This window comes from Dromaius novaehollandiae, chromosome 5 (assembly GCF_036370855.1).
Source record: "Dromaius novaehollandiae isolate bDroNov1 chromosome 5, bDroNov1.hap1, whole genome shotgun sequence".
Classification (NCBI taxonomy): Eukaryota; Metazoa; Chordata; class Aves; order Casuariiformes; family Dromaiidae; genus Dromaius; species Dromaius novaehollandiae.
The window spans coordinates 28,316,109-28,343,589 of NC_088102.1; the positions used below are offsets into that span (position 1 = coordinate 28,316,109).

Here is a 27,481-nt window from a genome sequence, read left to right on the forward strand (position 1 = left end):
GCCACAGGCCGAAATTTTGGCCAACAGGCAGATCTGTTGGGAGGTCTCTTGTAAACAGATTTTTTTAAAGCCTAAAATTATTGGATAGATATTGGCCCAAATCCAATCCACAATTGCAAATCCAAAGAAACCGCTCAGAGAAAACCAGCAGCCTTATTGGCTTTTAAAGATTTCATTTTCAAGAACTCAAGACCCTTTATTGACTAATGAAAGGTTGGGTCCCCAAGCCCACAGACTGATCTTGCTTGGAACACATTTTAATCATTTTGGAGTGCTAGCAGCCATCTGTCTAAAGAGCTTGGGATAGCATAAATGCACTCTAAACTGCAGTTTCCTCTGACTCCAAACCCTTTCCAAAAGTCTAATAGAACCCGCAAACAGGGCAACTCCGAGACACAATTCAAGAGCAGAGAACCTCCTGCTTATTAAACTTGGAGATCTGATAAGACTGCTTTTATCATCTGGCACATCATTAGGTTTAATGACACTACAGATAACAATAGATAAACTAAAACAATACCATTGTCATCCCCTATCTTGTAACAGTAATATCCAACTGTGTCTTCACTTTATTTCTACCCCATACTTCTTACTTATGACGCTATTTTCAGAGAATAGTTAAATGAAATAAAGGGATTTTTTTTTTCCTGGTGCAAGCACCAGAAATACTAACAAAACAAAAACACAATGAATGAATAATACAAAAGACAAATAAGTATGCTTTCTTTTTTTCACTACTTTTCTACTTTGTTTTAAAGAAAGATGCAAAAGACAAGCAAACAAATCCCAAATAAACTAGCATATTTACAGTTTAGTCTAATGGCTGTTGGGCAGATACTGTTTGCACATACTAGTCTAGTCTTGCCAGCACTGAATACAAATTTACATTGAAAACAGAGAGATCCCTTACAGTTATGGCCTTTATAATGTCAATATTTACCAACAAATTTTACAAAATTGCCACAATTATTTCCTACTCTGACTCTGGACACAACCTGGGCATCTCAAAGTTCATTTTATGGTGACCAGTGTTTTCATCCTGTTGTCTAATGAATGGTACAGACAAATCCCAATTAACCCTGCAAACTTGGAAGCAAAAATGATGTCATGCAGGAATCAAAAATATTTAAATAATCAAATTCAGGAAATTTATCTCAAAAACTAGAGCAGTAGCCTTAATGACTGAAAAGTGGCAAGAGCTGCATAAAAATATCTCAAGACACCCAGGTGGATTTTCGTGGCAGACCACGACTTTATTTGCTCTAATTGTCAGCAACTTAAAGGGGCTCAACGCTGAGGTTACAAGACTTGCAGGTTTCTCTTCCTTTAGAGATCTGACCTGTCCCTTTTACTCACTTTGGACACTAGCCACCAGTTGCCAAAAATAAATGCAATTTTGTATTTCTCAGCTCAGTAGTCTTCACACCAACTGTGGCTAGCTAGCAGTGTCAAGAATGTGAAAGTAAGGAACAAAGCCTTTATTGGGCCAATGGGCATGATGAGGAAAAATCCTTTCTGATCCCTAAACAGGCATTCAAACCTACAGCAGCCTAAAAATTAAGTTCATCTACTATAATGGCAAAGAATAATGTTCAAACTACTGAACTGATGAAACATAGCTCATATCCTCCTCTTTCCACTCAGCAAACCAAAATTTTTCAGGCTGCAGTATGACAATATATTTTCCTGTAGTAGTTTCTACTCTCCTGCCTCCCAATGCTTATTCCTGCTCCTGTGTCACAGTTCACCACCACTTTTGTGCTGCCAGTGAAAATATTTTTAGGTAGGTGTGCTCTAATCTGTATCACTAAAATAGTCCAAGTTAAAAGAAAAAAAAAGACAAAAAAGGGGAAAAAAAAAGAAATGGCTCAGGGAAGGGTAGAATTTCTTTAAAATCACTGTGTTGTCAAAGGAAATACACCACTGATTATATGCTCAGTGTAACTTCCTCCCTGTCCTCTGGCTTTTCCTTCCAAATTCATAGCCAGACAAGCTTCTCTGTTAGTGAGATAAGAGTACCATACTGTTGCTTGGTGGTGGCATGTTAGAAAAGAAGTAACTTGTTCTGTGCTAGTTCTCCTTCCTCACATGATGATGTGAACCGCAGCTTATAAACACAAAGCATTACTAATATGTTGCATCTACTCAGTATTTGGGAGGCTTGGAATTCTGCAAATCGCAGCAGGCCCATTTCTTCGCTTAAAAACCGACTGAAGTTTCCCAGTACGCCCCTGCCATCCCCAAAAAGGAGCGCCTTCACACCAGTGCTGGAAGAATTATCCATACCATATGAGTTACACATAATTATGTTATGTTGGACACAATGTTAAAAATCTTCAGTTTCCAAAACACAAACCTCTATCATATTAGTTAGAAAAACATCTTATGGATGAAATGTAAAAATGGAAAAATTTCCAATAAAAGGCATCAGTATGGACATGCATGCAGGAATTTAATGAAAGCTCTAACTTTAGAAACAACTGAATAAAGAAAAAACCTTATTCTCAGCTTCTCTCTTTGTAAGCACAACAGGTGCCTAGTCTTGAATTCTTAGCTGCTTGCTAATGGAAGTTTTCCATTGACTCAGTTGGGAGCACGGTTAAGCCCAAAATAAGAAACGTAATGTTATGTCTATCACTGACTAAAAATCTTTTGCATGGAAAGTCTTCTCACCAAACTAATGGTTTTCATTGGAAAATGTAAATTCCAATGAAAAAAAAATGTTGGATTCCTGTGGCAAAATTCTAAATGAAAATTTTCCTTTCACCTTGATACTACAACTTTAAAAACTATTTCAGTGAATAGCTTTTCAGTGAAATAAGTCACTGAAGTCAAAATGAATGTTTTTTGCATTGAATTAACATTTTAACAGAAAAACATGTCCTTTATGAAAAATCAACAGAAAAGAAATGGCACTTAAAGTCCTCCTGACAATGTTATCTTATTTCTAAATACCATATTTACAACAAAATGAATTCCTTTAAGACAATATTTACAAGGCCAAGTGGATTTTTTGTTGTCGTTTCAGATTCTCTGGTAAACTTTTCATGAGAAAACTGGTCTTTCAAACAACTCTAATTATACACAGTGTTTTTCTGCATGTCTTTAACTCACTGTAGAGGCCTCTGCTTATCACGTATCTGCTTTTCTTCCTTGGTTTTTAAGTAAGAGTAACTGCATGTTCATTGTTCATAGATGCCTAAGGGTGCTACAGAAAACGGTAAAACTTCTTATTCAGTTTATGCAAATAAAGCAGCTGAAGCATAGATAAGTGAGGCAATTCATCGATATTCATCCAGCATTTCGGTTGCAGAATCAAAATATTTAGCACCTGTTCACATACTGCTCTCACCAGGTAACAGATTTCATAATCCTGCATATGCTCTTTATAACTTTTCCCATGTGTCTCCCGAGTAGTCTTACATTAGAGGCAACAGATACTAACTCCACTGGTCTCAATGTCCTAATTTCTACAATATTTCTATAGGAGTAATATAGTTTGTATTAGTAATCTACTACAAACTATTGGTAGTAGTCAGTAGGTTGTTCATAGGCAGTTCTTCCAGAGACTTTAAATTTTCCTTCCAATATTCCATTTTATTTTGCTTTAACAAATTTAAAGAACAATTCCTAGAAACTACTATGTACTTATTCCAAAAAGCTTGGAACAAAATTACACTTCTTACACTTCAACTTACTTTGAAACCAAGGAAGTCATAACATAAAACCATATAGCATTAAGGTAAAACATGAGGGGGGAAAGAGTTGTCCTAAATCAAGAACTCTCAACAGAAAGTTAGCAGGACTATATAGACAGAGTCATGAGGCCATATCAGCAATGGCAATGAATTCCTTTCTGTCAAGCAAATCCCTGTTCTTAGAGAAGAGCAGAAACTCCTCTGGAGAGGTCTATGATAGCAAGATTGACAAGGCACTCATTCTTCCAGTTCAAGTTACCCAACAATGGCAAATAGAAAGGAGTCCTTGCTCAAGTCTGATGAAATACAGTGTAATCAGCTGTGGAGCGCTTCTAGCTCTAGTGCTCTTGCTACAACAAATGACTGGTTGAGCCTCAACAAATTTTATAAACTTGAGAAAGTGTGCTCAGATTTAATTTAACCCACCCACTAACAGAAGCAGTAACAGAATTAATATTCCACAAGGTATAAATTAGAACCGCACTACAGAACATGTTAAGCACGTCAGTCCGTATTCACGCTGCCCACATTCTTCCTCAACCCTGCTGCTTAGTGTTTCCTACTGGCAAGGCACCTCTGAAGGCCAAGAGCCAGCCTGTGGAAACATTAGGCAGAGAGTTTTCATAAAATGTAGGTCAGATGAATTCAGGCCTGATTTAACAGCAACACAAGGCAGCTTGAGTTTACTATAACATTCACCTCATTGCCTGTTACAGAGATGGCATGGGGTAAGTTGTTATTCCATGAGGCAGCTGGGATCTGTGACAGTTCAGTGCTTCCTCTCCTTCAAAGTTTTTATAAATCACTGCAGTTTAGTATGAAATTATTTTTCCTTACTGCAATTTTTTCCCCAGTGGGATGGGAAAATTTTCAAGATCGTATTGGGGCAAAAAGAGAAACCTTCAAAGCTATTATTTTTTTTGACTCTAAACAAATGAGAGACATAAAAAGCTCAGAGAGCAGTCTGACGGCTAAGACACTCCATTATAAAGCAAAAAAAAAAAAAAAAAAAAAAACCCAGGTTCAGATACTGCTCTGCCATTTCATCATCTGCCATAGTCTGCCAAATAGGTGCTATACCCAACCTATGAAATGTACTGGTATCTCTAACATCTCCCTTCTGTGGAAATAGTTAAATATAAATTGGAGCATGGATGAGAATCTGGTCTGCCACAATCCCAAGGAAGTTCCCTATCCACTGTTTCATAAATTCAGGCTCTCTGGCAATTACTGCCAGAAAGTACAGCAACTGCAGCAGTAGGGACAATGATCGATTCCAGGCTAAAGGACGTAAGGTCTGGGAGTGGGGTGGAGGGATGCGGGCGAGAATAATAAATCCAATAAAGCGTAAAATATATAAGGATAACAAGGCAGAGCACTGCCTTGACTGCTCATCTACAGCTGGGCACTGAGGCACATAGCCATCCAGTAGCCCTAGGATAATTTTATGTAGCTGCTTTATCAAAGCAAAGCAACTAACTGATCTGTTTTATCCTCCTCTGCTGCCTGATCCGTTCCACGGAATAACCCCCAAAACCTGGACTTTTATCTCCTGTGACACTACAGGGAGCTGGGGTAGGGCCAGCAAGGAGGAGACAAAGGGAAAGAATAGAGTGGGGGTCACTAGGGAGAAAATGCATGTAGAACCACAGAGTGAGAAAAACCCAGCCCAGAACGGCAGTACTTTGGTGGGTGCAGCACTCTGCTGGAAAGTGGCACAATGACAGAGAAACCTGAGCCTGAAGATTCCAAATCCCAGGGGACTTTCCTAATTACAAGGGTGTCGGCATGACACACAGTCCCAGAAGTGGACTAAAATTCTCTGAAACTTCCATGTTCCTCAGAGAAGCTGTGTTGTCTACCAATCTGATTAAGAAAAAAAATCAACTAATTCCAGCAGCCAGTTCAATAAGCAAACAGAAAGAAAGCACACATGTTTAAAAAAAAACCCAAGGGATAAATCTTCATTTCTTGCACATCCAAATCTTTACACAGAGAAAACAAACTAAGAAATATATCATTTGGGTGGTAACTGAGTTTTTTTAGAATAACAAAAGACAAAAAAAACCCTTAGTGTTCCCTTACAGAACTATTGTTTTCTAGGCATTGGACTGTATCAAATTGCAGTGGGTTGGGTTGCTTCACAAGAAGACATATTACACTGTGTCCTACATGTAAGCATCTCATCTCTTCAGTAGAAAGAAAGAGAATCTCTCCTCTCTCTTGGAAGTGGCTGTGCCTGAAAATAATAGCTTAAAATTTATGTTTGATGACAGATGTCTGAAACTCTAGGATAGAACAGGAGTTGCTGTTACAAGGACATAGAATACTTAAAATTGTTATCTTCTCCCCTGACCTCCACAAAACTGTTCTGAAAAAATAAGATTAAATTTACAAAGACATTATATGTTATCTGGTCATTTTTCTTAATAAATCTAACTAGTCACATTATTTTACATACAAAGCAAATAATACTGAAACATCTACAGTAACTGCTGGAATAGCAGAAGGCACACAGGATGAAAAGAGAAGGAAAATGAGTCAGTGGAGATACCTGCAAAAGTGAGATTAAAAAGCAGTAGTGAAAAGATCAGTTCTTTGAAGTAAACTGAAGTGGCAGGCGTTCCAGGTATCCTGCTATTGCTTCAGACCAATGACTGGGATCACCATTCTGCACTAACGGCTACAACATCACTGATCCCAGTGAAAATAGGCTCTAATTCATTCGGACTGGGAAGTTGGGCATCAGAGCAGCCAGATCTCCTGCTACACACCCTGTGGCTAGACAGAGCTAGTGTCCCAACTATGCTAGCCCAAGAGTTCCCCTTAGGCTCAAGCATGCCTGTGACTCTGAGATAAAACTGGACAACAGTCTACCTCTGAGAAAGATGGAGAGATGGCAGAACAAAAAAGCTGAAATGTCTGAGTAGGGGTCAGTCAGAGGTTGTATTCTGACTTTCTACTACAGTGTCTGTAAACCACATAGAATACAACAAGAGAATGATTACTGACACATTAGGTAGAATAACTTACAGCTTGCAATAGCTCTTGCAACTGGAACATGAGGAACAGTATAACAGTAAGAATTACAGTACTACAAATTCATGTACAGAACCCACGTAGCATGGTTGAAATAGTACCATTCCAGTATTACAATCCATAAGATGGGCCATGAAACTATAAAATGGAAGTAAATTGAACATGTACCATTGTATTCAGAGCTTGAATAGAATACAGCCTTTTTTCCCCAGAGTGCAAATACTACCTTGCAAAGCATCTTTCTTCATCTATTTCTCTTGTTATAGGGTGATTTAGTTCTGTAATTAAAATGAAAATTGAGTTTGTCCCTGTGCTTATGTATCTTTCATTTGAGGAAATTATATAAAAAAAGAAATTTTGATTCTCTTCTCTTTCAAGTCTATCAATTTCAATCTTTGAAAAGATCAACTCTCATGTCATTTTACAAGAGACTTTGAGAGAAAAATATATGGACTTCCATAAAATTAATTGTTTTTTACACTGTTTGCTCATGTCACTTAAGCCATGAATTCCAGTTTAATTGAAGCATCAGGAACTGTCTTTATGGAAATACCTTTGGAGTAAGCACATCACATAAATAGGTTAAAGAAATACAAAGTCAGAAAAAAGTTAAAGGGGAAAAAGCCATTAAAATAGCAAAGAAGTTCACCTAGCAGCTTGTGGATTAAAATTTTATTAAACCTCTTCAGCAGTTTCTAACTCTTAAAAGTGATACAGCTGGTTAGGGAGCAACAACTCTGCAACGCTGACAGAGAAGCTGCCCACACTAACTGACAACCTGATTCTAAAGGTATTTACTCCAAATCGTAGTACTTACTATTACAAGGGGTCTCTCTAAAGTTATTCCTCTACTTTATTATTGAAAACTGTCACAAAATTGTAAAACAGGTTAACTTTTATTGCATGCTAACTGTAATTTACAGATTCCAATTACTCAGACTCCTGGGACTCTGACATGCAACTGACCATAAAATTCCATCTCTCCAAGCTACTAAGAATTGTGTTTTCTTTGGATCTTTACTTCATCCCAATGTCATGAAAGGAAAAAAAAAAAATCTAAATTAAATTTCATTTTAACTTTGCAAGTTCTGTCAAATGTCTGTTTGTTAGGAAATTTGCTACAATAAATATAAGTTGTTCCCTATTGTGACTTCCAGCTGTTAACTATTTCTGCATCTTATATATTTCAAAAGCAGATTAAAATAAGCTTTGAATCAAGATTTTTTGCCAAAAGTTTTTACTCTCCCCACTCCTCCATGAACTTCAGACGTAGCAAATACATAACATTTAGAGTTCTTGGTTAAATCATAAAGGAATCTCTTAAATTACCATTGAAATAACTACTCATAAAAATTTTACCTTACCTTACCTCACTAACTCACATAGCTGGACATAACAATTCTCAGCCTCAGCAGCTTCATTCAAAGGTATATGAACTAACACAAATGTATATATAATCTTATACAGCTATAGCACAAACAATAGTGGTAATGAAGTGGGTAGTCCTATATTTTTATTTTGTTCTCTGATCCATCTTTGGAATAGGGGATTGCTATCTGGCATTTTAGTGGTGTATCTTTTGCTGTACTAGTTAAAATCTGTCCAAGTTGTCTGCCTGTGAAAACTCCTGGTGCCAGAGCTTTTCAGTGAAATACTGTAGGCAATTTTTAAACTTCAAAAAAAATATATATACACTTTCCTATATAGACATACATTTTCCATACACAGCCGAACTGTTCTAGCTAATACTCCAAAAATAATCAGTATTCAACACCATGTGTCTATGTGAGCATTTTAACTTGTAGCAGAAGTACGCTTTTGAAGCAAATCTCCCTATCATCCCCACTTACTGCACTTTATTTTGCATCATTAAAGGATTTTGGAGAGCATGAACTGGATTCATTCTGAATTAAACTAAACTAGACTATGTGTTGCAGGTGCAGTCCAATTTCTAATAGGTCCAGACTAGAGCTAGTCTTCATTTTGAGGGTTGCACTTCAACTACTGAGGACATCAGGTCCTCAGCACTGACTGCTTCACTCTACAGATCCATTCCTATTGTGCCACGTTATCTGCTCAAGTAGGTATGGCCAAAGTAAAATAGAATGGACAGCATCAGCTGTTAATGAATTTGGCCATACTTAAGGCCACTGAGATGAGGGTGATAAAACGAAGTTTTTGTGGAATAGATCTTAAAATCTGCCGTACTTCTCTACAGGCTTTACTATATTCACCTGTTTTAATAAGTAACTCTAGTACCAGTAAACTTTTAAAAGATCTCTCATGCTCATTCTATAGAGCCCAAAAAATGCAGCAGCAGATTCTTCATTCCTCTCCTCCCAGATCAGGCAGATTTGGATGTTCACTTTTTCTCCCTGTCTGATATTAAGAAGATCATTACAAAGTATATATTGAAAAGTTGTTCTTTATGATCACTGGAAAAGGTAAGAAAAAATTTACTGAAAGGTGATGTAGTGAAGCTACTAAGAGAACCTTAACACCTAAGAACTGGAAAGAGCTACTTGTGGAGACTATCGGATCTCCTTCAATGGCAGGTTTGAAAAGAGGCCGGATGCTCCAGTACATTTAATTCTCTTTTACCGAAAAGAAATAGATGAAGTAACTTCTAAATTGATAGAGATAAAACATTCTTTTATTTATTTTACTGAAAGAGAAAGAAAGTGGTGATAAAAATGGACAGACCACATAACTGAAAAATATGCAAATTAAAAACTTATGGCGATATTCAAACAATAGAGCCAAATGAGAAAGTGGCAGTGGGATTAAAACTAACACATACTTCAAAACCGATTATTCTGATATGGCCTTCTTCAGTCACTGAGGTTCTATGATTTACATTAAGAGTTAGCTTAAAGAGTACAGCTGTGAAATAATTATCGTAGTGAGCTAGGAACTCTGTATTGTTCCTGTAATGCAAATTTTGGTTTCAGACATGCATTTTCAGGTTACTCCAGAAAATGCTATTTTCTTTTTGAGATGTGATATAGAAACAATACACAAAGAAGAAACACAGAAGCAGAACACTTGCCTAACTTCATTCTAAGCCAACTTCCTTCCCTTTCTGTACCTGAATTAGTTTCCTCCTCCTTTTTTTTCTCTCCTTCTTTTTCATTCTCTTTCCTATTAAAAAAGGCTGGAATTGTTCTGAGATACTATTTCTCTTCAGAAAGCCAAATTCAGAGGGAAATAAATGTTCCATCTTTTTTTTTCCCCAAACTCATCTAATTTTGCTTTGGTCTTCCAGGCCACGCCTCTATCTTCCATGAAACTCCTGTTCTATATACACATGGTCACACCAATTTCATCTGCAATGAAGTACAGTTTGCAACAGTACTGGCTTTTTTTTAAACAGTTGGAGAAAAAACTAATGGCTTCAAACAGCATCAGCTACCAGATCACAGAATCATAGAATAACTCAGGCTGAAAATGACCTCGGGAGGTCTCTAGTCCAACCTCACTCTCAAAGCAGCATCAACTATGAGATCACACCACATTCTCAGGGCTTTAAGTTAGGTCTTGAAAACCTCCAAGGATGGAGGCTGCACAGCCCATCTGGGCAACCTGTTCCAATGCTTTACTGTCCTTGTGGTTTCCTTATATCAAGTCTGAATCTCTTTTGCTTCAATTCGTGACTATTATCTCTTGCCCTTCTGCCACGCATCGCTGTGAAGAGCCTGACTCTGTCATTGATAACCTCCTCACAGATGCTGGCAGGCTGCTATTAGGCCTCCCTGAAGCCAGCTCTTCAGTTTGCTCAGCCTCTCCTCACGGGCAAGCACTCCAGCCTCTGATCACATTGGCAGCCTCCTGCCAAACTTGCTCCAGTTTATCAATGTCTTGCTTGTACTGGGGGGTCCCCAAACTGGATACAGTTTCCTCCTAGAGAAAAGACAGGATTGTTTTTTTCTGAACGTCTCCACTTGTTTCCCTACTTTGAACATACCTGTGTGCACATACAGTTGCATGTTCATACATACAGATATTCTCGACCAAAATATCTTTTCCTGACTAATTTTTTTATAATAAAATAATATTCGGCCTTTTCTTGCTTTTACCAATGTTAGTTAGAGAAAAATCCATATAAAAATATTAATTCTGATGTTACTATGTGCATATGTATGCATTCAAAAATAGTTAATCCATATGCCCAGTCATTATCCTTATACCCAAACCCCTAAAATGTGGTTGTGCACGGAGGCACACCTTTAAGTTTTCTTTACAAACTTTAACATCAGCCTCTAGAATTGTTTTTTCCTTAAATTTCTTCCTCCTAAGTTAAATGATGATGTGGAAATCTCAGTTAAAAGAAGGAAACAAACAAGAAAAGCATGAGAATATGCTTTTATTAAGGCCAAAAACTTAAGAGCAGAAGCAAGAATAGGCACCAAACGGAGTCAAAATTCCCAAGCTGCTGACATACTGAGAAAGGTACCACAGAAGTGACAGTGGGAGAAACTGGAAAAGGAAAGAGAGAACAGTAGGCAAAGGAAGTGTGCACCCTGGGTACTCAGATGTCCCGCTGCAGCTCTACAGTTCAGATGAGGAGGGGAACATGCGGAGGTGAGCTGGGGAACTCTGAGTCCAAAAGAGAAATAACTCCAGGTTAAGACAGTCTTGAGCAGTAACTCAAGGCAACTCACTTGGATCAAGGCATCAAAGTTCCACTTCAACCTTTTTTAAAACCCCAAACAGGCTGTCTGAAAACCACTCTCAGTACTTACTCTATGTTACCGTTGTGTGGCAAGTAGTAAAAAAACATCTCTACAAACATTCCTTAAATTGAGAGCACATACAAAATAGAGAATAAGTTTTCGGTCATTTGGGATACCCTGAGGAAAGGCACTCTCTGCTTTGTCATTCATGACTATTGTGGTCATCCCACATTCGGTCTGATACAGTCCCCTAAGGTTTATGCACACATGTCATATATTCCTTTCTTCATCTAGCTTCCTTCTTTGGCATGTGTTCAAAGGTGCGTTACTCTGTCAGATTATTGCATGACAGAGGCTGCAGATGTTCATGCAACATATGTTAAACTATAACTGAAACGTTAATATGTTCATAAGAATCCTCACAATAATGCAATTCATTTCTAACCCAGGCTAAAGACAGGCATGAGACCTCAAATAAAACAAGGAAGCTAGAAAGCAAAGAACAGGAAGGCCCCAAGAAAGTAAATTTAAAATTCTCTCTTGGGGTACAGTCTAGAAAAGAAGAAAAAACATATCTCACATCTCAAGCACTAACTTGTGCTCCTTGTGTGAGCAGAATATATGTTAGAAACTTACCGAATACTACACAGTGCACAAAGAAAATGAGGTACAGTCACTAGCAAAAAAAATTAGGGAACTTTTAATAAATACTCTCATTGCTATATGAAAACAAAATGATGTTCTGCTAGCAGAAAACAACAAGCTATGTTTAGAGAGCAATTTTAGCTTGTATCATCTCTTAATGATTGGAAATATAAGGAAGCATTGCAAATCAAGAGAGACCTTTTATTAGAGGATGTTATTATTAAGCTGGCTGAAACTTGGAATGTAGTATTGTTTGTTTGTGATCATCCTCTCTCCAAAACAAACAAACAAACAAACAAACCCAAAAAAGAAATAAAACCGTATTTCCAACATACCTCCAACCCTCTAGGCTTTAAAGTTTCTTCCTCATAAAACATGATTGGTTAACCAGGTAAAGTCAGTAGATTTATTCCCCAGCAAGAACCAGAGATTAAAATACAGTCATTTTCAACTTACTTTTCAAAATAAATATGTGTCTTGTCATCCCTATTTTTACTTCTGCAAAAGTTTTAGACTAACCTAAAGCTCCCTTCTAATTCTTCTGAATGACATATACATATATGGTATGCTTTAAAGTGCATTAGAAAGAAACATCCCCTAAGGTCAGTGAGGTAGGATACAAAATCTTTCACTTCCAATGCTAAGAATTGTTATATAACTTGTATAACTTAGTAGTGTTGCAAAGCTTGTTGCCCCAAGGGATATTCAGATATATATTTACACACCTAAGGAGTAAATCTTGCAAAATACCTTCATCAAACTTATAATGAAATTTTGCCTGTTCAAAGTAATGGCCATAACTTAATAAAATGGTACATTCTAATAGTGATTCTCACAAGTCTTTATTATTAACATTACTGAGATTTAAAGCATTTGCATGAATAAACTATCTGCTATATACTGTAGCATTTGTCAAACTTTATGATAGAGCAAGCTTGATATACTATCTTAACAACACAGCTGCATGAAAAGTCAATGAAAAACATCCTGCAGTATGCAGGCACCAACACACCCAAACTATTAACTTCTGAAATATCGCTATAAAAAATTGCATTTCTGTTTTTAAACTAACCTACAAATCCCATTTAAGTGGGAAATAAAGGCACTATAATGAATTTTTTCCAGCTTGGTAAATCATACCATAACTTTTGTGTACACTGAATGCTGACCAAATTAGTTAAAAGTGATTAACACAAATTGCTTGGGATTTCTATTGACTATTAACAGGCTTTAAATAAATGCCTAGGAGATTTAGGAACAAAAGTTGTTTTTGAAACTTTCCTCCAAGTTTTTAATAAACTTAATGAGAAGGGGAAACTCTAAAAATCTCTAGAAACCTGAGTATTTTTCACTTGCAAATGCTGAGTCACTGAAAACACACACAGTTCTGCTGTTGCAAATGTTTTTTGGTTATAACTAACTAGTTCGCTTTATTTCCAGTGAACATAATATTCACACTGCATTTATTATTTACCTCTGCAGCCCACATCCCTCATCACAGACATTCAGCCCTCAGATTCACAGTTTTCTGCTGTGTTGATGCCAATTCTCCTGCCTTAAACCTGCTGGCAGCTCTGTATCCCCCCCACATGCAGGAGGTCAGGATGAAATGAGAGCTGTAACCCAACATCACGCCATAAAACAACCTAACTCCTTCACTGGACCACACAGAGCTTTTACCTGAGGACTAAAATCCAGTGATCCATGGAAGTGTTCAGTGTAGCCCACCAAAATTAATGAGAGAATGGTGATTTCTCTCATTCCACTTATTGCTAAAAAATGTAAGTAATTAAAACATATAAATTATCTTGGGGGCTAGAAAGGAAAGCAGTATTCTAAAATAACAGATTTTATTATTTTAAAATCTATGTTGATAAAACTAAGTATGTGCAAATAACCAGGGAAGAAATAAGCACTTATGCCAACTGGTCCTTTTGTCCTCAGGTTTTTAAGTGAATGCATTGCTATAACACAGCTTTTTCATTTTTTTAAAATGAGAATTAACTAACAGCAACTTTTCCCTAAAGGAAACTAATAGAATATTTAGGCCATAAGAAAAGGACTTCTATTTCAAAGAGATAGCTGGTGAGCTGTAAAGCAGAAATGCAGGCCTTGATTCGTCGATGTAGTCACATTTCCAACAAATACCTACTTGATAAGGCCATTTCCTCACTTACAGTCATGACACAGTACAGAAAACTTCCCCTATGAGTCACTGACTTACATTAGTATTAATTATTTTACCTGTAATAAACACGCAATGTCTGGATTTCTTCTTCTAGTTTTTTGCATTGTTGAAGAACAGCCTCTTTTTCTTGTTGCAAGGTTATCAATTCTGCCTGCAAAATGACAGACAATGATTTATTCAGATCATCTGTATTGCTTTGAAAGCATTGTAACAATCTTCTGCGTTCATTTCAGCCATGCTATAGTGTAATACTGTTTTGCAGTATTGCCTATGTAACTCTCACAAAAAAAATCCTTTCTTGTTATAGTATCGTAACTGCTTTTTTTTTCCACCAGCAGGATAATGCTTTGTACAGTTTCCCTCATATGTACAGTAAATTTTTTGAGTGGCAAAGGTTAGATTCCTTCTTCAGTTTAGCCAAGTGTTTGTCAACAAATAAATTTCATATTTATCTAATGGTCCTAGAGCAAGCTGTTGACCAGTATACTCTAGAGAGCTAAGCAAGGCACTCAACCACAAACTGCTGATCTGGAGCTCTTCGTTGCCTGTGGCTCTCAGGCTGTTCATGTGCAGCTCCTGTCCTGGAGCAACATGATGTTACCAGCAGGTCAGCTGCACCACCTGAGGGCTGCTGGATAACCCACATCTTATGTTGTGGTAGGAAATGAGCCAGCAGGGGATGCTGAGACAGGCATCACTGGATTGCTCTGGGATTTGGGTGCATTCTCATCCTGGATCTGCCTTATAATGGTGTGAGGGAATCCCTGATAAATTGTTGCCATCTCCCACCTGTGAACCCTCCCGGATGTTGCCCCTCCTCCCTTTGTTTATTCACAGCATGCTCTGAATGGCCTGTGACTCATACCATTATGGAAATTGCTGTATGTGGCTAGTAAGTTCAGGAAGGTAGCCAGCCCTGACATGGCATTCTGGTTAAACAGGAGGTAGAAGAAATAAGTACTCCTGTATATTTAGTATGGCTCTATAGCTTAATCACCATTAATTTTAAAATGTCCAATTTCAATAACACTGCAGGACTCCATTGAGGGCCCAGGTGCCATACTAATTATTTTATAATCAGAGGATGATTAATTGTTGTAACAACAAATAAGACTGGGCTTCTAGAGCAATTCTCTGACACATGAGCCTGAGTATTGGGCTGGTTTCCATATCATTCCACCGTTTTTAATTCATGGTGTAAGTTATTAATGTTACAAATTGTAGAGCCCCAAACCAAGAGCTACATGCGTGAGAAATGTTGACTGTGAATTCTGCCAACTCCTCAGGACAGTGCTGCAGAAAAGTTTCTTGCTAAATTAAAGGTTTGTTATATGAGCTGGGAATACATGAAGTGAAAGGCATAGAGTTCAGCTCCTAGCTCTGCCAGGCTCACTATATAATCATGAACAACCCTCTCTCTGTGCCTCAAAATCTCTCACCTAAAACAGGGCTCAACACTTGCTTTTGTTTCCTGTTTGTCTCTTAAGACTATAAGTCTTCCAGACAGGTGTTTTACTGTTTGTTGTCAACTCCCAGTCATCTCTGAGCAATTTATCCTGCTGGTTGATCAGTCATGTCCTGGTCTGCACTACACTGCTCAGTTTGTCAAGTTGTACCCAGGGCTTTGCATTATCAGGGTACAAGACCCACCACTATAATTGTTCCTCTAACACATTTGTAAGATTTTTTTTAACAGTAATTTCCTTTGAGAATAAAAACAAACTATCATACTATATTGAGCTTTAAAAGCAAAAAGTGTTAATGTTTAACCTTGAAGTGACAGTGGTTTAGACCTTCTAAAACTGAAAACAATATACTGGAAGCTGGCAAGCCCTAACTCCTGTCAGTAAGAGGTTAAAATCCTCTGCAGGTGAGCCACTCGCCTGCTGCTGCTTACTGCCTTGCAAGCAGAACTCACAGAACACAAGAATGTTAGCCAAACCAAGTTATTTTCTATAATTATACTGTACTGTAGGTGAAACAACATTCTTAAAAAATGGAAAAACATGCTTGAATCAAAGTAGGTGGTTTGTTCTAGAGGCCAATAATTAACATCCTTGCCAATTTTCAGTGTACTGTGAAGTGTGATTGAAATGGTAGACTGGAAGGAAATGTTTGCAGCAGACACACCTACTCACGGAGAGATTAACGGCTAGTCTCTTTGGACAACTATCATAAAAAAATACACCTAATGTTCCACTTGCTTTTCAGGACAAAAGTCATAAGGCACTAGAGTCTGAGACTCTTATTTATGTCAGTTTTTCAGTAGGGAAAACTGCACTGATTTGACTGGGTTTGCATCTGATTTACACCAGTAAAAAGACAGTAGGATCAGGTGCTTTGGATTAAAATATAAAACAAAAAACAGCTACAAAAACCCAAGGGGGGGAAAAAAAAGGAAACATTTGTTAGCCTCCTGAGTAGCTGCAGGTAATGGGGAGCCATATGAGACCAACAAAAATCCCAGCATAGGAATTTATATGTGCACAGCATGCAATCATACAACAGAAGGACTCATCATACAGGGGCCTGAACACTGATGAGCGCAGATATGACTCAAATATCCTCACAAATGAAAGATGCCTTCCTTCACTAGAAGGAAAGCAGAACTTTGCCCATCATAAAGTTAAACTGCTTAATAAAATAACAGTGCCTGTATTGTTATAAAACAGTTGGAAGACTCCCATAATGTATATTGAAATCCATCCATAGTGCACATGGCAATAATCCTAAATGAGCTCACCTCTAATAATAACAATAGCTGTTTGGGAACTTTTTGACAAAATATTATTTCTTTGGAAAATGTCAGGATGTAGAAATCAGAACTTTTCACAAAAATGCATCAGGTTTGATTAAATTTTTCTGAAGGGTAGGGGAAATAAAGAACAACGATAAGAAAAAGAATTACACTCAGGTTGCTCTGGTGGAGGTTTTCTCTAAAACAGACAATTCAGTGGTGAGTCAGTCCTTTGGGATATGGGTCACCGTTGGTGAAGTTCCTGTTTAACTCTGAAAGGGTATTCTATTATAGCAATGTGGTGGTCTCTTTCTTACAATTTTGTTTTGACCACAAGTTCTAATGCCCTCACACCTGTTTTTATGTGGATGGATGTCCTTCCCTCCCCCCCCATTTTTTGCAAAAGAGAATTCTTCTTTCTACACTTCTCCCAAGAAACCCTATGAGAGTTTGCATTGTAGCTAAGTTATTTGTAGAAAATCTAAGCTTTCTAATTAAATTAAATCTAAAAGCTAATCGCTACATACCAAAGTTAAAATAGCCAGATCTTGAATAAGAAATCTCATTACTGATCCTTTTGCTGTTATTTTTGTTTCAAAATATTTAAATACACAACACTATGTGTTTAATAGTCCCATAGGCTGGAAAAATACAAGAATTAAGGAAAAGAAAACAGAGGGCAAAACTTGCATTTATCCTTCCTAATTACTCTAGGGACAAATATGAGTACCCTCATCTCTAATTAAATACAAAGAGGTATGAACACATAGCACCCTATCCTGGCAGGCTCTCTACGGGTAAGAGATGACTTTTATAATGCTTTTAAATAGCCAACAGAAGGAAAAACATTCAATGAATTGGAATAATAAAGCTTAATAGCTTTATTCTCTTAGTGATATTTTTTCTTTCTCATGCATTTAAAGAGATCACATACATTTCCACCTAGTCTTTCCTTAGGTGGGCTAAATAAACACAACCTTTTCTGTTACCTCTCAATAAGTAGGCACTCCATTCTCCTGATCAATCCAAAAATCTGTCTGACCAGTGCTCTGGGAGCAGTATGTCCTTATCTCCAGTGGAAACATCTTACCTGATACATTTTTGCATCTCTTCTGCCCACAGTCACCTTCTGATGTCTGTCTATTGATGTCTATTGTCCACTGATACTATTCAGCTCACAGCAGCTTTTCTTATTCATCCTTAAATGTGTGACTTGGATTTGGCACCACTGCATTTCACCCCACTGCTTTTATTCTTCCAATACTTCATGTCATTCCAATCTTCCTGCAAGATATCTTGAACTTAATTTGTATTGCTAATACCTCCCAGCTCTGTGTCATCAGTCAATTTCATTAGCACACTGCTGATCCTCAAGCCAAGGTTCTCAATGAGAACATCAAAGAAAAGCATGTCCAACATCAACTGGTGAGAAACTGGTGAGAAATTCCACTAATAAAATCCTTGGACCCTAATGCTTCTCCTTTCCAACATGTTTGTTGTTGTCTCCCTGCTAACTAGTTCCTTGCTTGTCTTTGACTATCTCTTCTTCTTCGTGGGTACGTGATATTCTGCAGACAGACATGAGCTCAACCCACCCATCCTTCCAAATGACAGACACTAGGTGAACACAGCTAATAGCAAGAGCATTTCCTAGATAAAGCTTGTGTCTGCTTGTAAAATAACATCTGCATATTCCATTATAATTAGTTCTTTTCCATGTGGCACCATATCAGAAGTTTTATTGATGTGTCATCTTACATATAACTGATATCCTTGTCTAAAAAAACAGTTGTCATATCAAACAATTCTTGCATGATCTTGCTTGCGTGAAAATCGTAATTCAATCTACTGTCAATGGATCCAGGCTTTAAATATATTTTCTTTCCGGATTTACTCTAAAGCCTCACAACAAAGACTAACTGGTCTACAATCAGCAAGATTACATTTTTTTGCCTTTCTAAATATAGGTATGGACTCTGCTAACTCCATGTCATACTAGACCATCCACAACTTCATAGGATTTATTAAAGATTTTCACTACTCTTCCTGCAATTTCAGATACCAGTTCTTTCAGAACCTTGGAATGGAGACCATCCAGTGTCCTGGTTTGAGCATAATAACCTACTGAACAGCTATGATGTACTCCATTTCCATACTTGCACTTTTCTTAACTCCTGTCCTTATAGTTGACATCACCATTATTACCCAATGCTGAGAGGAAAAAAACCCCAGAGTTTCAGACCTAATCCGGATTACCCTTGATTTCTATGCCATTCTCAGAAGAGTGAAATATTTCCTCTTTCCTTGTTTTCATTTCAATCGTTACACTATTGTTTGTTCTAATTTCCTTTCAAAGGGCCAACTTACCTTGCATTCTGGCAATTTTCATTTGTCCGTGTATTTTCTGTTTTCTAAAACATAACTTTCTTGGTTAATCACTACTTTTCTCATAAAACCTCATTTTATTCTTTTTGAGATTAACATTCACCCAGTTAGAACTGACACTCTGACCAGCTTATTTGAGGGTACTTGTTAATGTGTGGGTATTTCTTAACTCAGTAATGGCTGCTACTAACAGCCTTCTTTCCACTGATCCAGGATATTCCTAAGGATTAGACGGAGGCTGGGTAAGAAGTGCAGAGAGTCTCAAAGGTTATTTCTGCACTTTATGGACTCAATGGTTTACACACAGTAAAGCTGTAGGATGGGGAAAGATGGCAATAAGATATCCTTCCACTCCTTCAGTCCTGTGTTATCTGGGGACTGAAATGGAATCTAGCTGCAAATGGCCAGCTAAGAATTGTCTCACATTAGGGATATGTTTCTGATGATATTAGTATGCTAGCTTGACAGTAAGAGGCCAGGTGTCTTCTCCGGGAAGCAGGAGATTGGGAGGAGGAGCAAGTTTTTTTTCAATCTGAATTAGAATTAAAGCATGAATTCTAAAGTAGGATTAAAGAATTGCTGAACAAATGGTTTTAAAGCCATTTAAAATATTTTCATTTTACACTATTTGGTGCTTTCACATTTTACGTATCATGTCAATAACCTCAATACATACTGCATGATAGATTAGGTCATGTTGTGGAACGTTATGACAATCAACTTTCACCATTCTGTTATTTTTATATTAGCAGCTGCTACTTACTACAGATTACAACACCTCATCTTATTTTCTAGATCAAAGTGTCAACATATCAAACTGTTCCACAACAAGAGAAGCAGGTGACACTTTGATCTAGAAAAGAAGATAAGCACTTGTCTTACTAATTAGAGGATCAGAGGTTTTCAGTAACAAGAAAAAGACTCCAGCTAACACAATAGCACTGAAAATGCCTAGTTCTCTAATAACATGCCAAGTTATCACCTTGTTTTTTTAAATCAAAGTGTTAACGTGTCAAACTTTCATTACAATACAAACAGGGGACAGTTTGACCTAGAAAATTAGATAAAATGTTTCAAACTGGGTTCAAGTAGCAGCTGCTCCTGGGGATTTGAAAATATAAAGTAAAAGTGTGTTATATACATTATTGACACATCATCAAATATATAACAAACAGGAATAAATCCAAACTTAAAAAGTAAAATTAAACTTCATTTTGAAATGCAGTTTCAAATTTTTGGAAAGTAACACTTCAGAGAAATAATCTTGAGATGAAAACGCTTGGAATGTTAACTGAAATCATTAGAAAATCATGAAATGTTTGGTTTCTCAACACATCATTTTCTAATGGAAATAGTTTTGAATAAAACTATTTTAACTTTCAGTAAAACAAGCAACTGTATTTCTGAGTCCTGATTGATCTATGCTGCTGTGGACAATCAATACAACCAGAAAACTACTCAAAAGAACCAGTGAGCTTTTTCTGTGTGTGAATTTCGGGGTAACAGTGGTGGTGGTGGTGAACTGTAACAGCCTTTAAGCTACAGCTTCCCCCAACAGACTGCCACAACCACACCCGGGTTGACATTCCCTCCGGGCACAAAGGAAAGGGATCTCAGCAGCAAACGTGACATTTATGAGTCTCTACCTGGATCAAACAATTAACCATAAAACAATTTTTCTCTATAATCTAACACTATTATCGGTCAAAATAAATATCAGTTAATGAAACTTTTTTTTTTTAATAAAAAGCACTGTTTCACAGGAACAATAATGCCTTGTGAAGATGTATTGGTTTAGATGGAAATATTTCTGGGAAATCCCAGGTAGACTTTCTGAGAAAAAAGAGAACTGTTCTCCAGCTATGTGACTAGGGTATTCCTTTTGGATGCAGAAAACTAATGTTGAGCCCATTTTTTTCCTGCATTAACTCACTTTGGACATGGCAGAATACAACCAGCGAGGAATACTTTCCTGCTCTAAATCCACGTGAATTGCTTGCATTTCTGGTGACTGCCATAATCATTGGTCTGTATCCTCTCTCTCCAACTGGCAGAAGTAATTTTTAGCTAAACTGCTAAATATGTGAAAACAGGTCCAGGCAGAAGAAGCAGCGTGGGAAAGGAGACCAACTCCACAGCCCAGTCATCAGAAATTTGAAGGTGCTCAATTGGGATCAAGAAACTGAATCTAGGGGTTTCACATACATGATGTGAGTGCACTGGCTTTTTAGCAATTATAGGTGCACCTTTTACCAGTTATTTCCTTAATGCTTTCTCAAATTAAATGAATTTAAAATGCTAACCCTCTCTTTTTTTCCAAAACAGAACTATCATTTTCCAGAAGTGTTGTGCTGCAAGTCTACTTAATGCCACCCTCTCCAGCTCAGTCTTTATACTGTTCCTAATTTAATATACTTTTGGACCTTTACAGAAAACATGTAAAAGATATCACTAGCTGGAGTCCAGATTCTGCCTTGATCACAAGGTCATAAACAACAAATCACACACTAAGAATACATGATCATACCATATGAATATTACTTGTATGGTCATTCATTTCTCAGCAGTCCTGTTTGAAATGACAGCAATAGGCCACGACAAACATTATCCAGATTGTGCAATCAGCTGGGGGGGGGGGGGGGGAGCCAAATAGCTTTTCACGGCTCTATATAAGAAAATGAAAGGATTCAATAGCATTTTTTTACTAGGTGGGCATGTCTGGTTCATTTTATTATGATAAGAGAAAACTGAATATGTTTTAATTAGTTCAAAGAAATACCATTTGGACCATAATGTCTGAGATGTGAATGCCTCAGTCTGTGCACTGCATGGTCACAGCACGCTGGGAAGTGTACTGTACCAGCACGATTTGGCAAACAGTGTACTCCTTCACCTAATGACATGCCCACATTAGCCCATATTACAGTCAAATTCAGTCCATTATTACATTATCCAAGAAAATGTCTATATGAAATGCTTACAATATTTTCAACCAGAATTAGCTTAAGAATTTGCTTATCTAACCTTATGTATATTGTTGATAAAAAGTTTCCTAAGCATCTGCAGTATTATTTTGGAATATTCTACACTTGTTCCAGGAAATACATGGAATATTGAAAATGCAGAAAAAAATCAGCTATCCAAAGTACAATCCAAGCCATCTGTCAAATGTGTGGGTATAATACACAGAACTGTTCAACTGTAAAGAATGATTTAAATCACAGAGTGAGGAAGATTAATTTGAAATTCTTTCTCTGTGAGGTTGACCAAAAATTTCAATTGACTTCACAGCGACAAGATTTCATTTATGGTTTCTATTCATTTAAGTACATAGTTTTTATAAAAAGAAAGAAAAAAAAAAGAAAAGAAAAAGAAAACAGATGCCATCACAGATAATCTGCTCTGAGGATATGGGTAACTACCTAAGGAAACCAGACAGCTTGTTTCAGGAAGGATATAACCATTGTGACAACAAAAACACTCTTGAATAATTTCAAGGATGATAGCTCCAAAATACAGATTCATAACCAGATTGGACTTTGCAGGTGAGTAACGTCATGTGCAGAGATGCTTACTTTTTAGTAGGAAGGATTTTATTAAGAAAAACAGCTGGAGGTAATTCTTAAAAATAACAAGTAGTTAGGCCTCCATATACAGATAAGTAGTTACTGATCTCACCGCTAAATTGTGATACAAACCGTGAAAAGAAAATCAGAAGAAAACAACAACCAGGAAGACTTCATTGTAATAGAAAGCAAAAGCCATTCACCACAGTTATTTTTGCATGGCAACTATGGCTTTAGAAACTGTACAATAAACATAGCATTTTAAAACAACAAAGATAAGTGAATCTCTTCTCAGATTAAGGAATGTTTAGAGCCGTGGACATGTGGAAAGGGCATATTTCTCTATGCTCTGTAATTCAGGCTTGGCTTTGGTGACATCACATGGTTTGTTTCTATAATCTAAAAATCACTTGGGAAAAAAAGAATTCGAAAGAAAAAATGGAAATACATCAGCAACACAGAGAAACTGGTCTTATTTGAAGGGAAATTCATTAGAGGAAGTCAGAATGGAAATGACGGTGTAGGCTGAAGTAAGCTGTATAGCCTGGAAGCAGCCTTCCAAGTTGTGTTTGAGGCTTACTGGCAGATTACTATGGAAGAGTTTTAAATGTCAGTACCCATGATAAACCTGTTGCCCACATAAATGACTTTAGCCACTATGATATCAAATCAATATCTGCTACAAACAGTAAATCATCAGCACAGGATCCAAAAGGTAGTGTTGTAATGTTGTCTCAGAAGCTTTACAACAACAAAGACCCTATTCAGTAGAAAGAACATTCCCCTCAGTCTCAGAAGTGTCCTATCCAGTTCAGGGCTGAAGTGAGCTGGCAGAGGAACAGAAGAAAGTTCATATTAGAGTTAGACATGGTTTTTTTTTCCTGTGCTACAGACAGAAACAGTGTGTACTTTCAAGACTCCCAGTTTGGTATGTTTTCGGGCTCTGCTAAGAGCCCCTAAACTGTCCACAGCAGCCAGCCCTTTGCTACTAACAAGAACAGGTCAGAAACCTCTCTTTAGCCTTGAGGCCAACTGGCATGATCTGGCTTGCGTTCACATGTCAAGAAACTCCCTTCCCTCCATTCCTAACAGAAAGGGCTGGTAACATCCACACTCTCTAATAGAAATATTCCCTGGTAGACAGTATCTCCCACAGGCCCTACCTAGGACAGTGCATTAAAACTACGCCAGGGAACTTGCTAACAAAAACCATAGATGATTACATTCCAGTGTGCAAACCTCTGCCCTGATGCCATTTTATTTACTAGTGTAGATATAGCTAGTTAGTCTTGTCAGCGAATAAGGCCTTAATAAACCTGACCAAGTTTGATAAACCTGATCTATCTTATGAGTTTGACGGACATTTTCCTTCTCTCTTTCCCAATAGGCAGGTGAGGCACTTCTGACTGTTCAGCAGATCTCACCTGCAGGTCCACTCCAAAGCTCCAGGAGTAATTCTTGCCCTTCTAACCTTACCTCACTACCCAACCTCTGTTGCAAACGCCACCTTATAGCTAAGTCCTTGGCTTTGACCTATGACCAGATATTGACCATGCCTTCTCTTGCCATTTAGACATGGTTACCCTCTGTCTTCTCTGTTATGAGAGATTCACTCATTACAGTTCCTCGCTCCTGATTTCAGCATGGTACCAGTCCCTTAGTCCAGCTGAGACACCCTGACAATATTTCACAGATATTTTTTTCTGTAAGAAAATACATACATTGAAATTATTCGTGCCTCATAAAAGTGGTAGAAAAAAAATACCCAAGGTAATAATTTGAGCAAAAGAAGCATTTAACATTTTACACTCCAAAGCTTACACCTGATACTAAGTGATAATATACTCCAAATTATAACCTTGCATAAGAGAGACAGAACCACTGCTGTTGCCACTTGACAGACAGTACTTCTGCAGAAGGCAGTGTTGTCAGATTTTCATACAAAAACTATGAATCTTTCATAAAGGCCATGATTCTGCATAAGATTTTAAAAATGAGTTGCTGAATGAGTTGAAGTGACTTTACCGTGACTGCTCCTGTCCATAACTTGTAATATTTGGAACAAAATGCAGAGAAGAGCTTGAGTTATTGTTTACTTATGTGTCTTAATCTTATGGAAAATGAATTACTAGAAGGTATACACACTCAAATTTATGTGATATTTTCATACACAAACTCAGAATCAACACATTGAGGTCAACAGTAACTGTTATACTTGAGAAATTATTTCTTGAGAAAAGAATAAACCATCATTGAATAAACGTATCTGTTAACAGAAAAATGAGGAAAAAGAAAGAATCAGCGTGTATATGCCCCAGGTGTGTCCAGACTTTGAAGTACCAAGAAGTTCTCAAAGCAACTTTGAATCTGGCAATTCTATTAATGATTTTTTTCCTTTGATATCTGAAGTTCTTATCAGAACAATTTGGGCTCATTCCCCAGCTAGATTAATTTTGTTGCCTGACACTGTTTGGAAGAAGACAAAGGTAGGTGCCTGTTCCTGGGGCTGGCTGTGGGCTGCATTACCTTGAGTGGCTCGTGCAACTGAGGTGACTGAATTTCTGAGACACTGAACAAGCTACTATCACATCTCCTGTGATGAGAGAATCCTCGACAGGCAATTTAAAACAGCTTCAGGCTCTCTCTGTGCCATACTAGATGTGCAAAACACCCCTTTCATACTGAGACTGAGTAGTTGGCCCCAGTTTTGACCATATTTATATGTAGAACAACCCCTTGAGTCTTTCTTTTTCCAAATTCTTACTGGAGTGTTTTCCACCAAAGTAAAACTCTGGCTAGGAATTTCAAATTAAAGTATGAGAAGTGAACGGAGGTGTGTGTGAGAACATATGTTTAAGCCTTTATACATCTGTCTGCTGGAAAAAAGTACTAGAGAGGATTCTACATATGACAGTTTCCTACAGAATCAGCAGGGGACAAGTGCCTCCACAGGTTGTTACAGACTCTGTACTTTGGATGAGTTCTAACAGCTGGATAAGATCTACTGATACAAGTGAGTTATCTTCGCTCAGTAGGTGCTGATATTAGATACTTCCAGCCATTTCTTCTAAAACGAATCTATTTATTAAATTTCATAGGAAGTAATTATATTTGCCATTACTACATATCTATTAGATTTGATTCCATTAGATCTTTACCTTAGGCAAAAGCATTCTTTTCATTTTCCACGTAAGTTATGGCATATAGATGCAGACCACTTTTAAATCTCTGTCGCAGCTCACTCTAGACTTAACTACATTCCAACAGGAGAAAAGATGGTTCCTGATAATCCTTGTAATCTTTGGAGGAAAGTAGAGGAAGGGAAGAGAATGGAAAGAACTATACATGTTACCCACAATCCTTTTCTTTAAAATCATATTTTGCAAAATGAAACAAGGAAACCCAGAGAAAAGACAAAGATTTTTATCAACCAGTAAATGCTCCAGCATCTTTTCACAGTAGAATCTGATGCAGGTGTATTTCTTCCATCTTATTTGTGCAAGGCTAATGAGACCATTTCAATCACCAAACATTGTAGCATACAAAAATCACGTCCTGAAAATCCTGATACAGTAAACACTTCTTTATATGTCACTGTCTTACAGTTAGACTTTTAGCCAACGCTTTTGTTCTTATCTGTTCAAATAATATCATACACTTTTCCCCTGCACCTATTATATATTTTTTTACTTAAACACCTGCTGAACTAAACTTGTCATGCCAGAATATTTTTAATTATGCAATCTGCCTTCTGTCAACGGCAAGCACTTGGGTAGAATTTCTTATATACCTTTCAACATACTCCGCAGACAATGAAAGAACTCAATGTACAGAAATATTTGCCCACTGAAATGCTAGCGAAGCAAGTTTAATCAAGTGATCTTGACTAACTTCTAGCAAAGAATCACAACTTTCCATCATCAGTTGACTGCTTTAAAATACAGCTTTAAATGTTATTTCTTAGAAAATTTTATTGATCCAGTCCTTTAAACAACCTGCAACATATGCCTGACTTGCACATAATACTTGGGGCAACAGTTCCTTTAGTATTTGAACACTCTCTTTTCATGTGTAACATAATGAATGCCAAATTTGTCTCCAGCTTTTAAGAAAATTTTCTCCTGCAGGGAAAATCCTGTCCCAGTGAAGCCAACAGAATTTTTGCTGTTGACTTCATTGGGATTAACGTTTCCCTGTATTTGCATACATGCATTCTCTCTCTATTTAGGGATGAGTATTCCAATTATATGCATGCTGTACACAAGCATAATACACAGAATAAGCCTAATCACGAGCAATGTCTTTGCCTTTGTGTTTGCCGACAGTTACTATAAGTGTAGAGATGCTTAGATAAGCATAATGTAGAACCCTCTCCAATTCTGTAATAACAAAATGATGAGATACTTGTGTAGTGCAAGGTCCCATCTGACATTTACTTTTAAATTGACCAATGCATACAGATTTCATCAAAGGAAGGAAAAAAAAACACCCTAGTTTGATCTGTGCAACTAAGTTTGTGAAGGATCTGAACAGCAGTAATAAAATCCTTC

General features: G+C 37.3%; 1 protein-coding gene across 5 annotated transcripts in view; it reads right to left on the minus strand.

Moving 5' to 3' along the window:
* Positions 1-27,481, minus strand: part of MIPOL1 (mirror-image polydactyly 1) — a 197,764-nt gene that overhangs the window by 39,842 nt on the left and 130,441 nt on the right. For all 5 annotated transcript variants that reach the window (XM_026120291.2, XM_064512345.1, XM_026120285.2 and 2 more), the window contains one exon: positions 14,300-14,394. In XM_026120291.2, the coding sequence (XP_025976076.1) occupies positions 14,300-14,394 (95 nt within the window). The remainder of the gene's footprint in view (positions 1-14,299; positions 14,395-27,481) is intronic.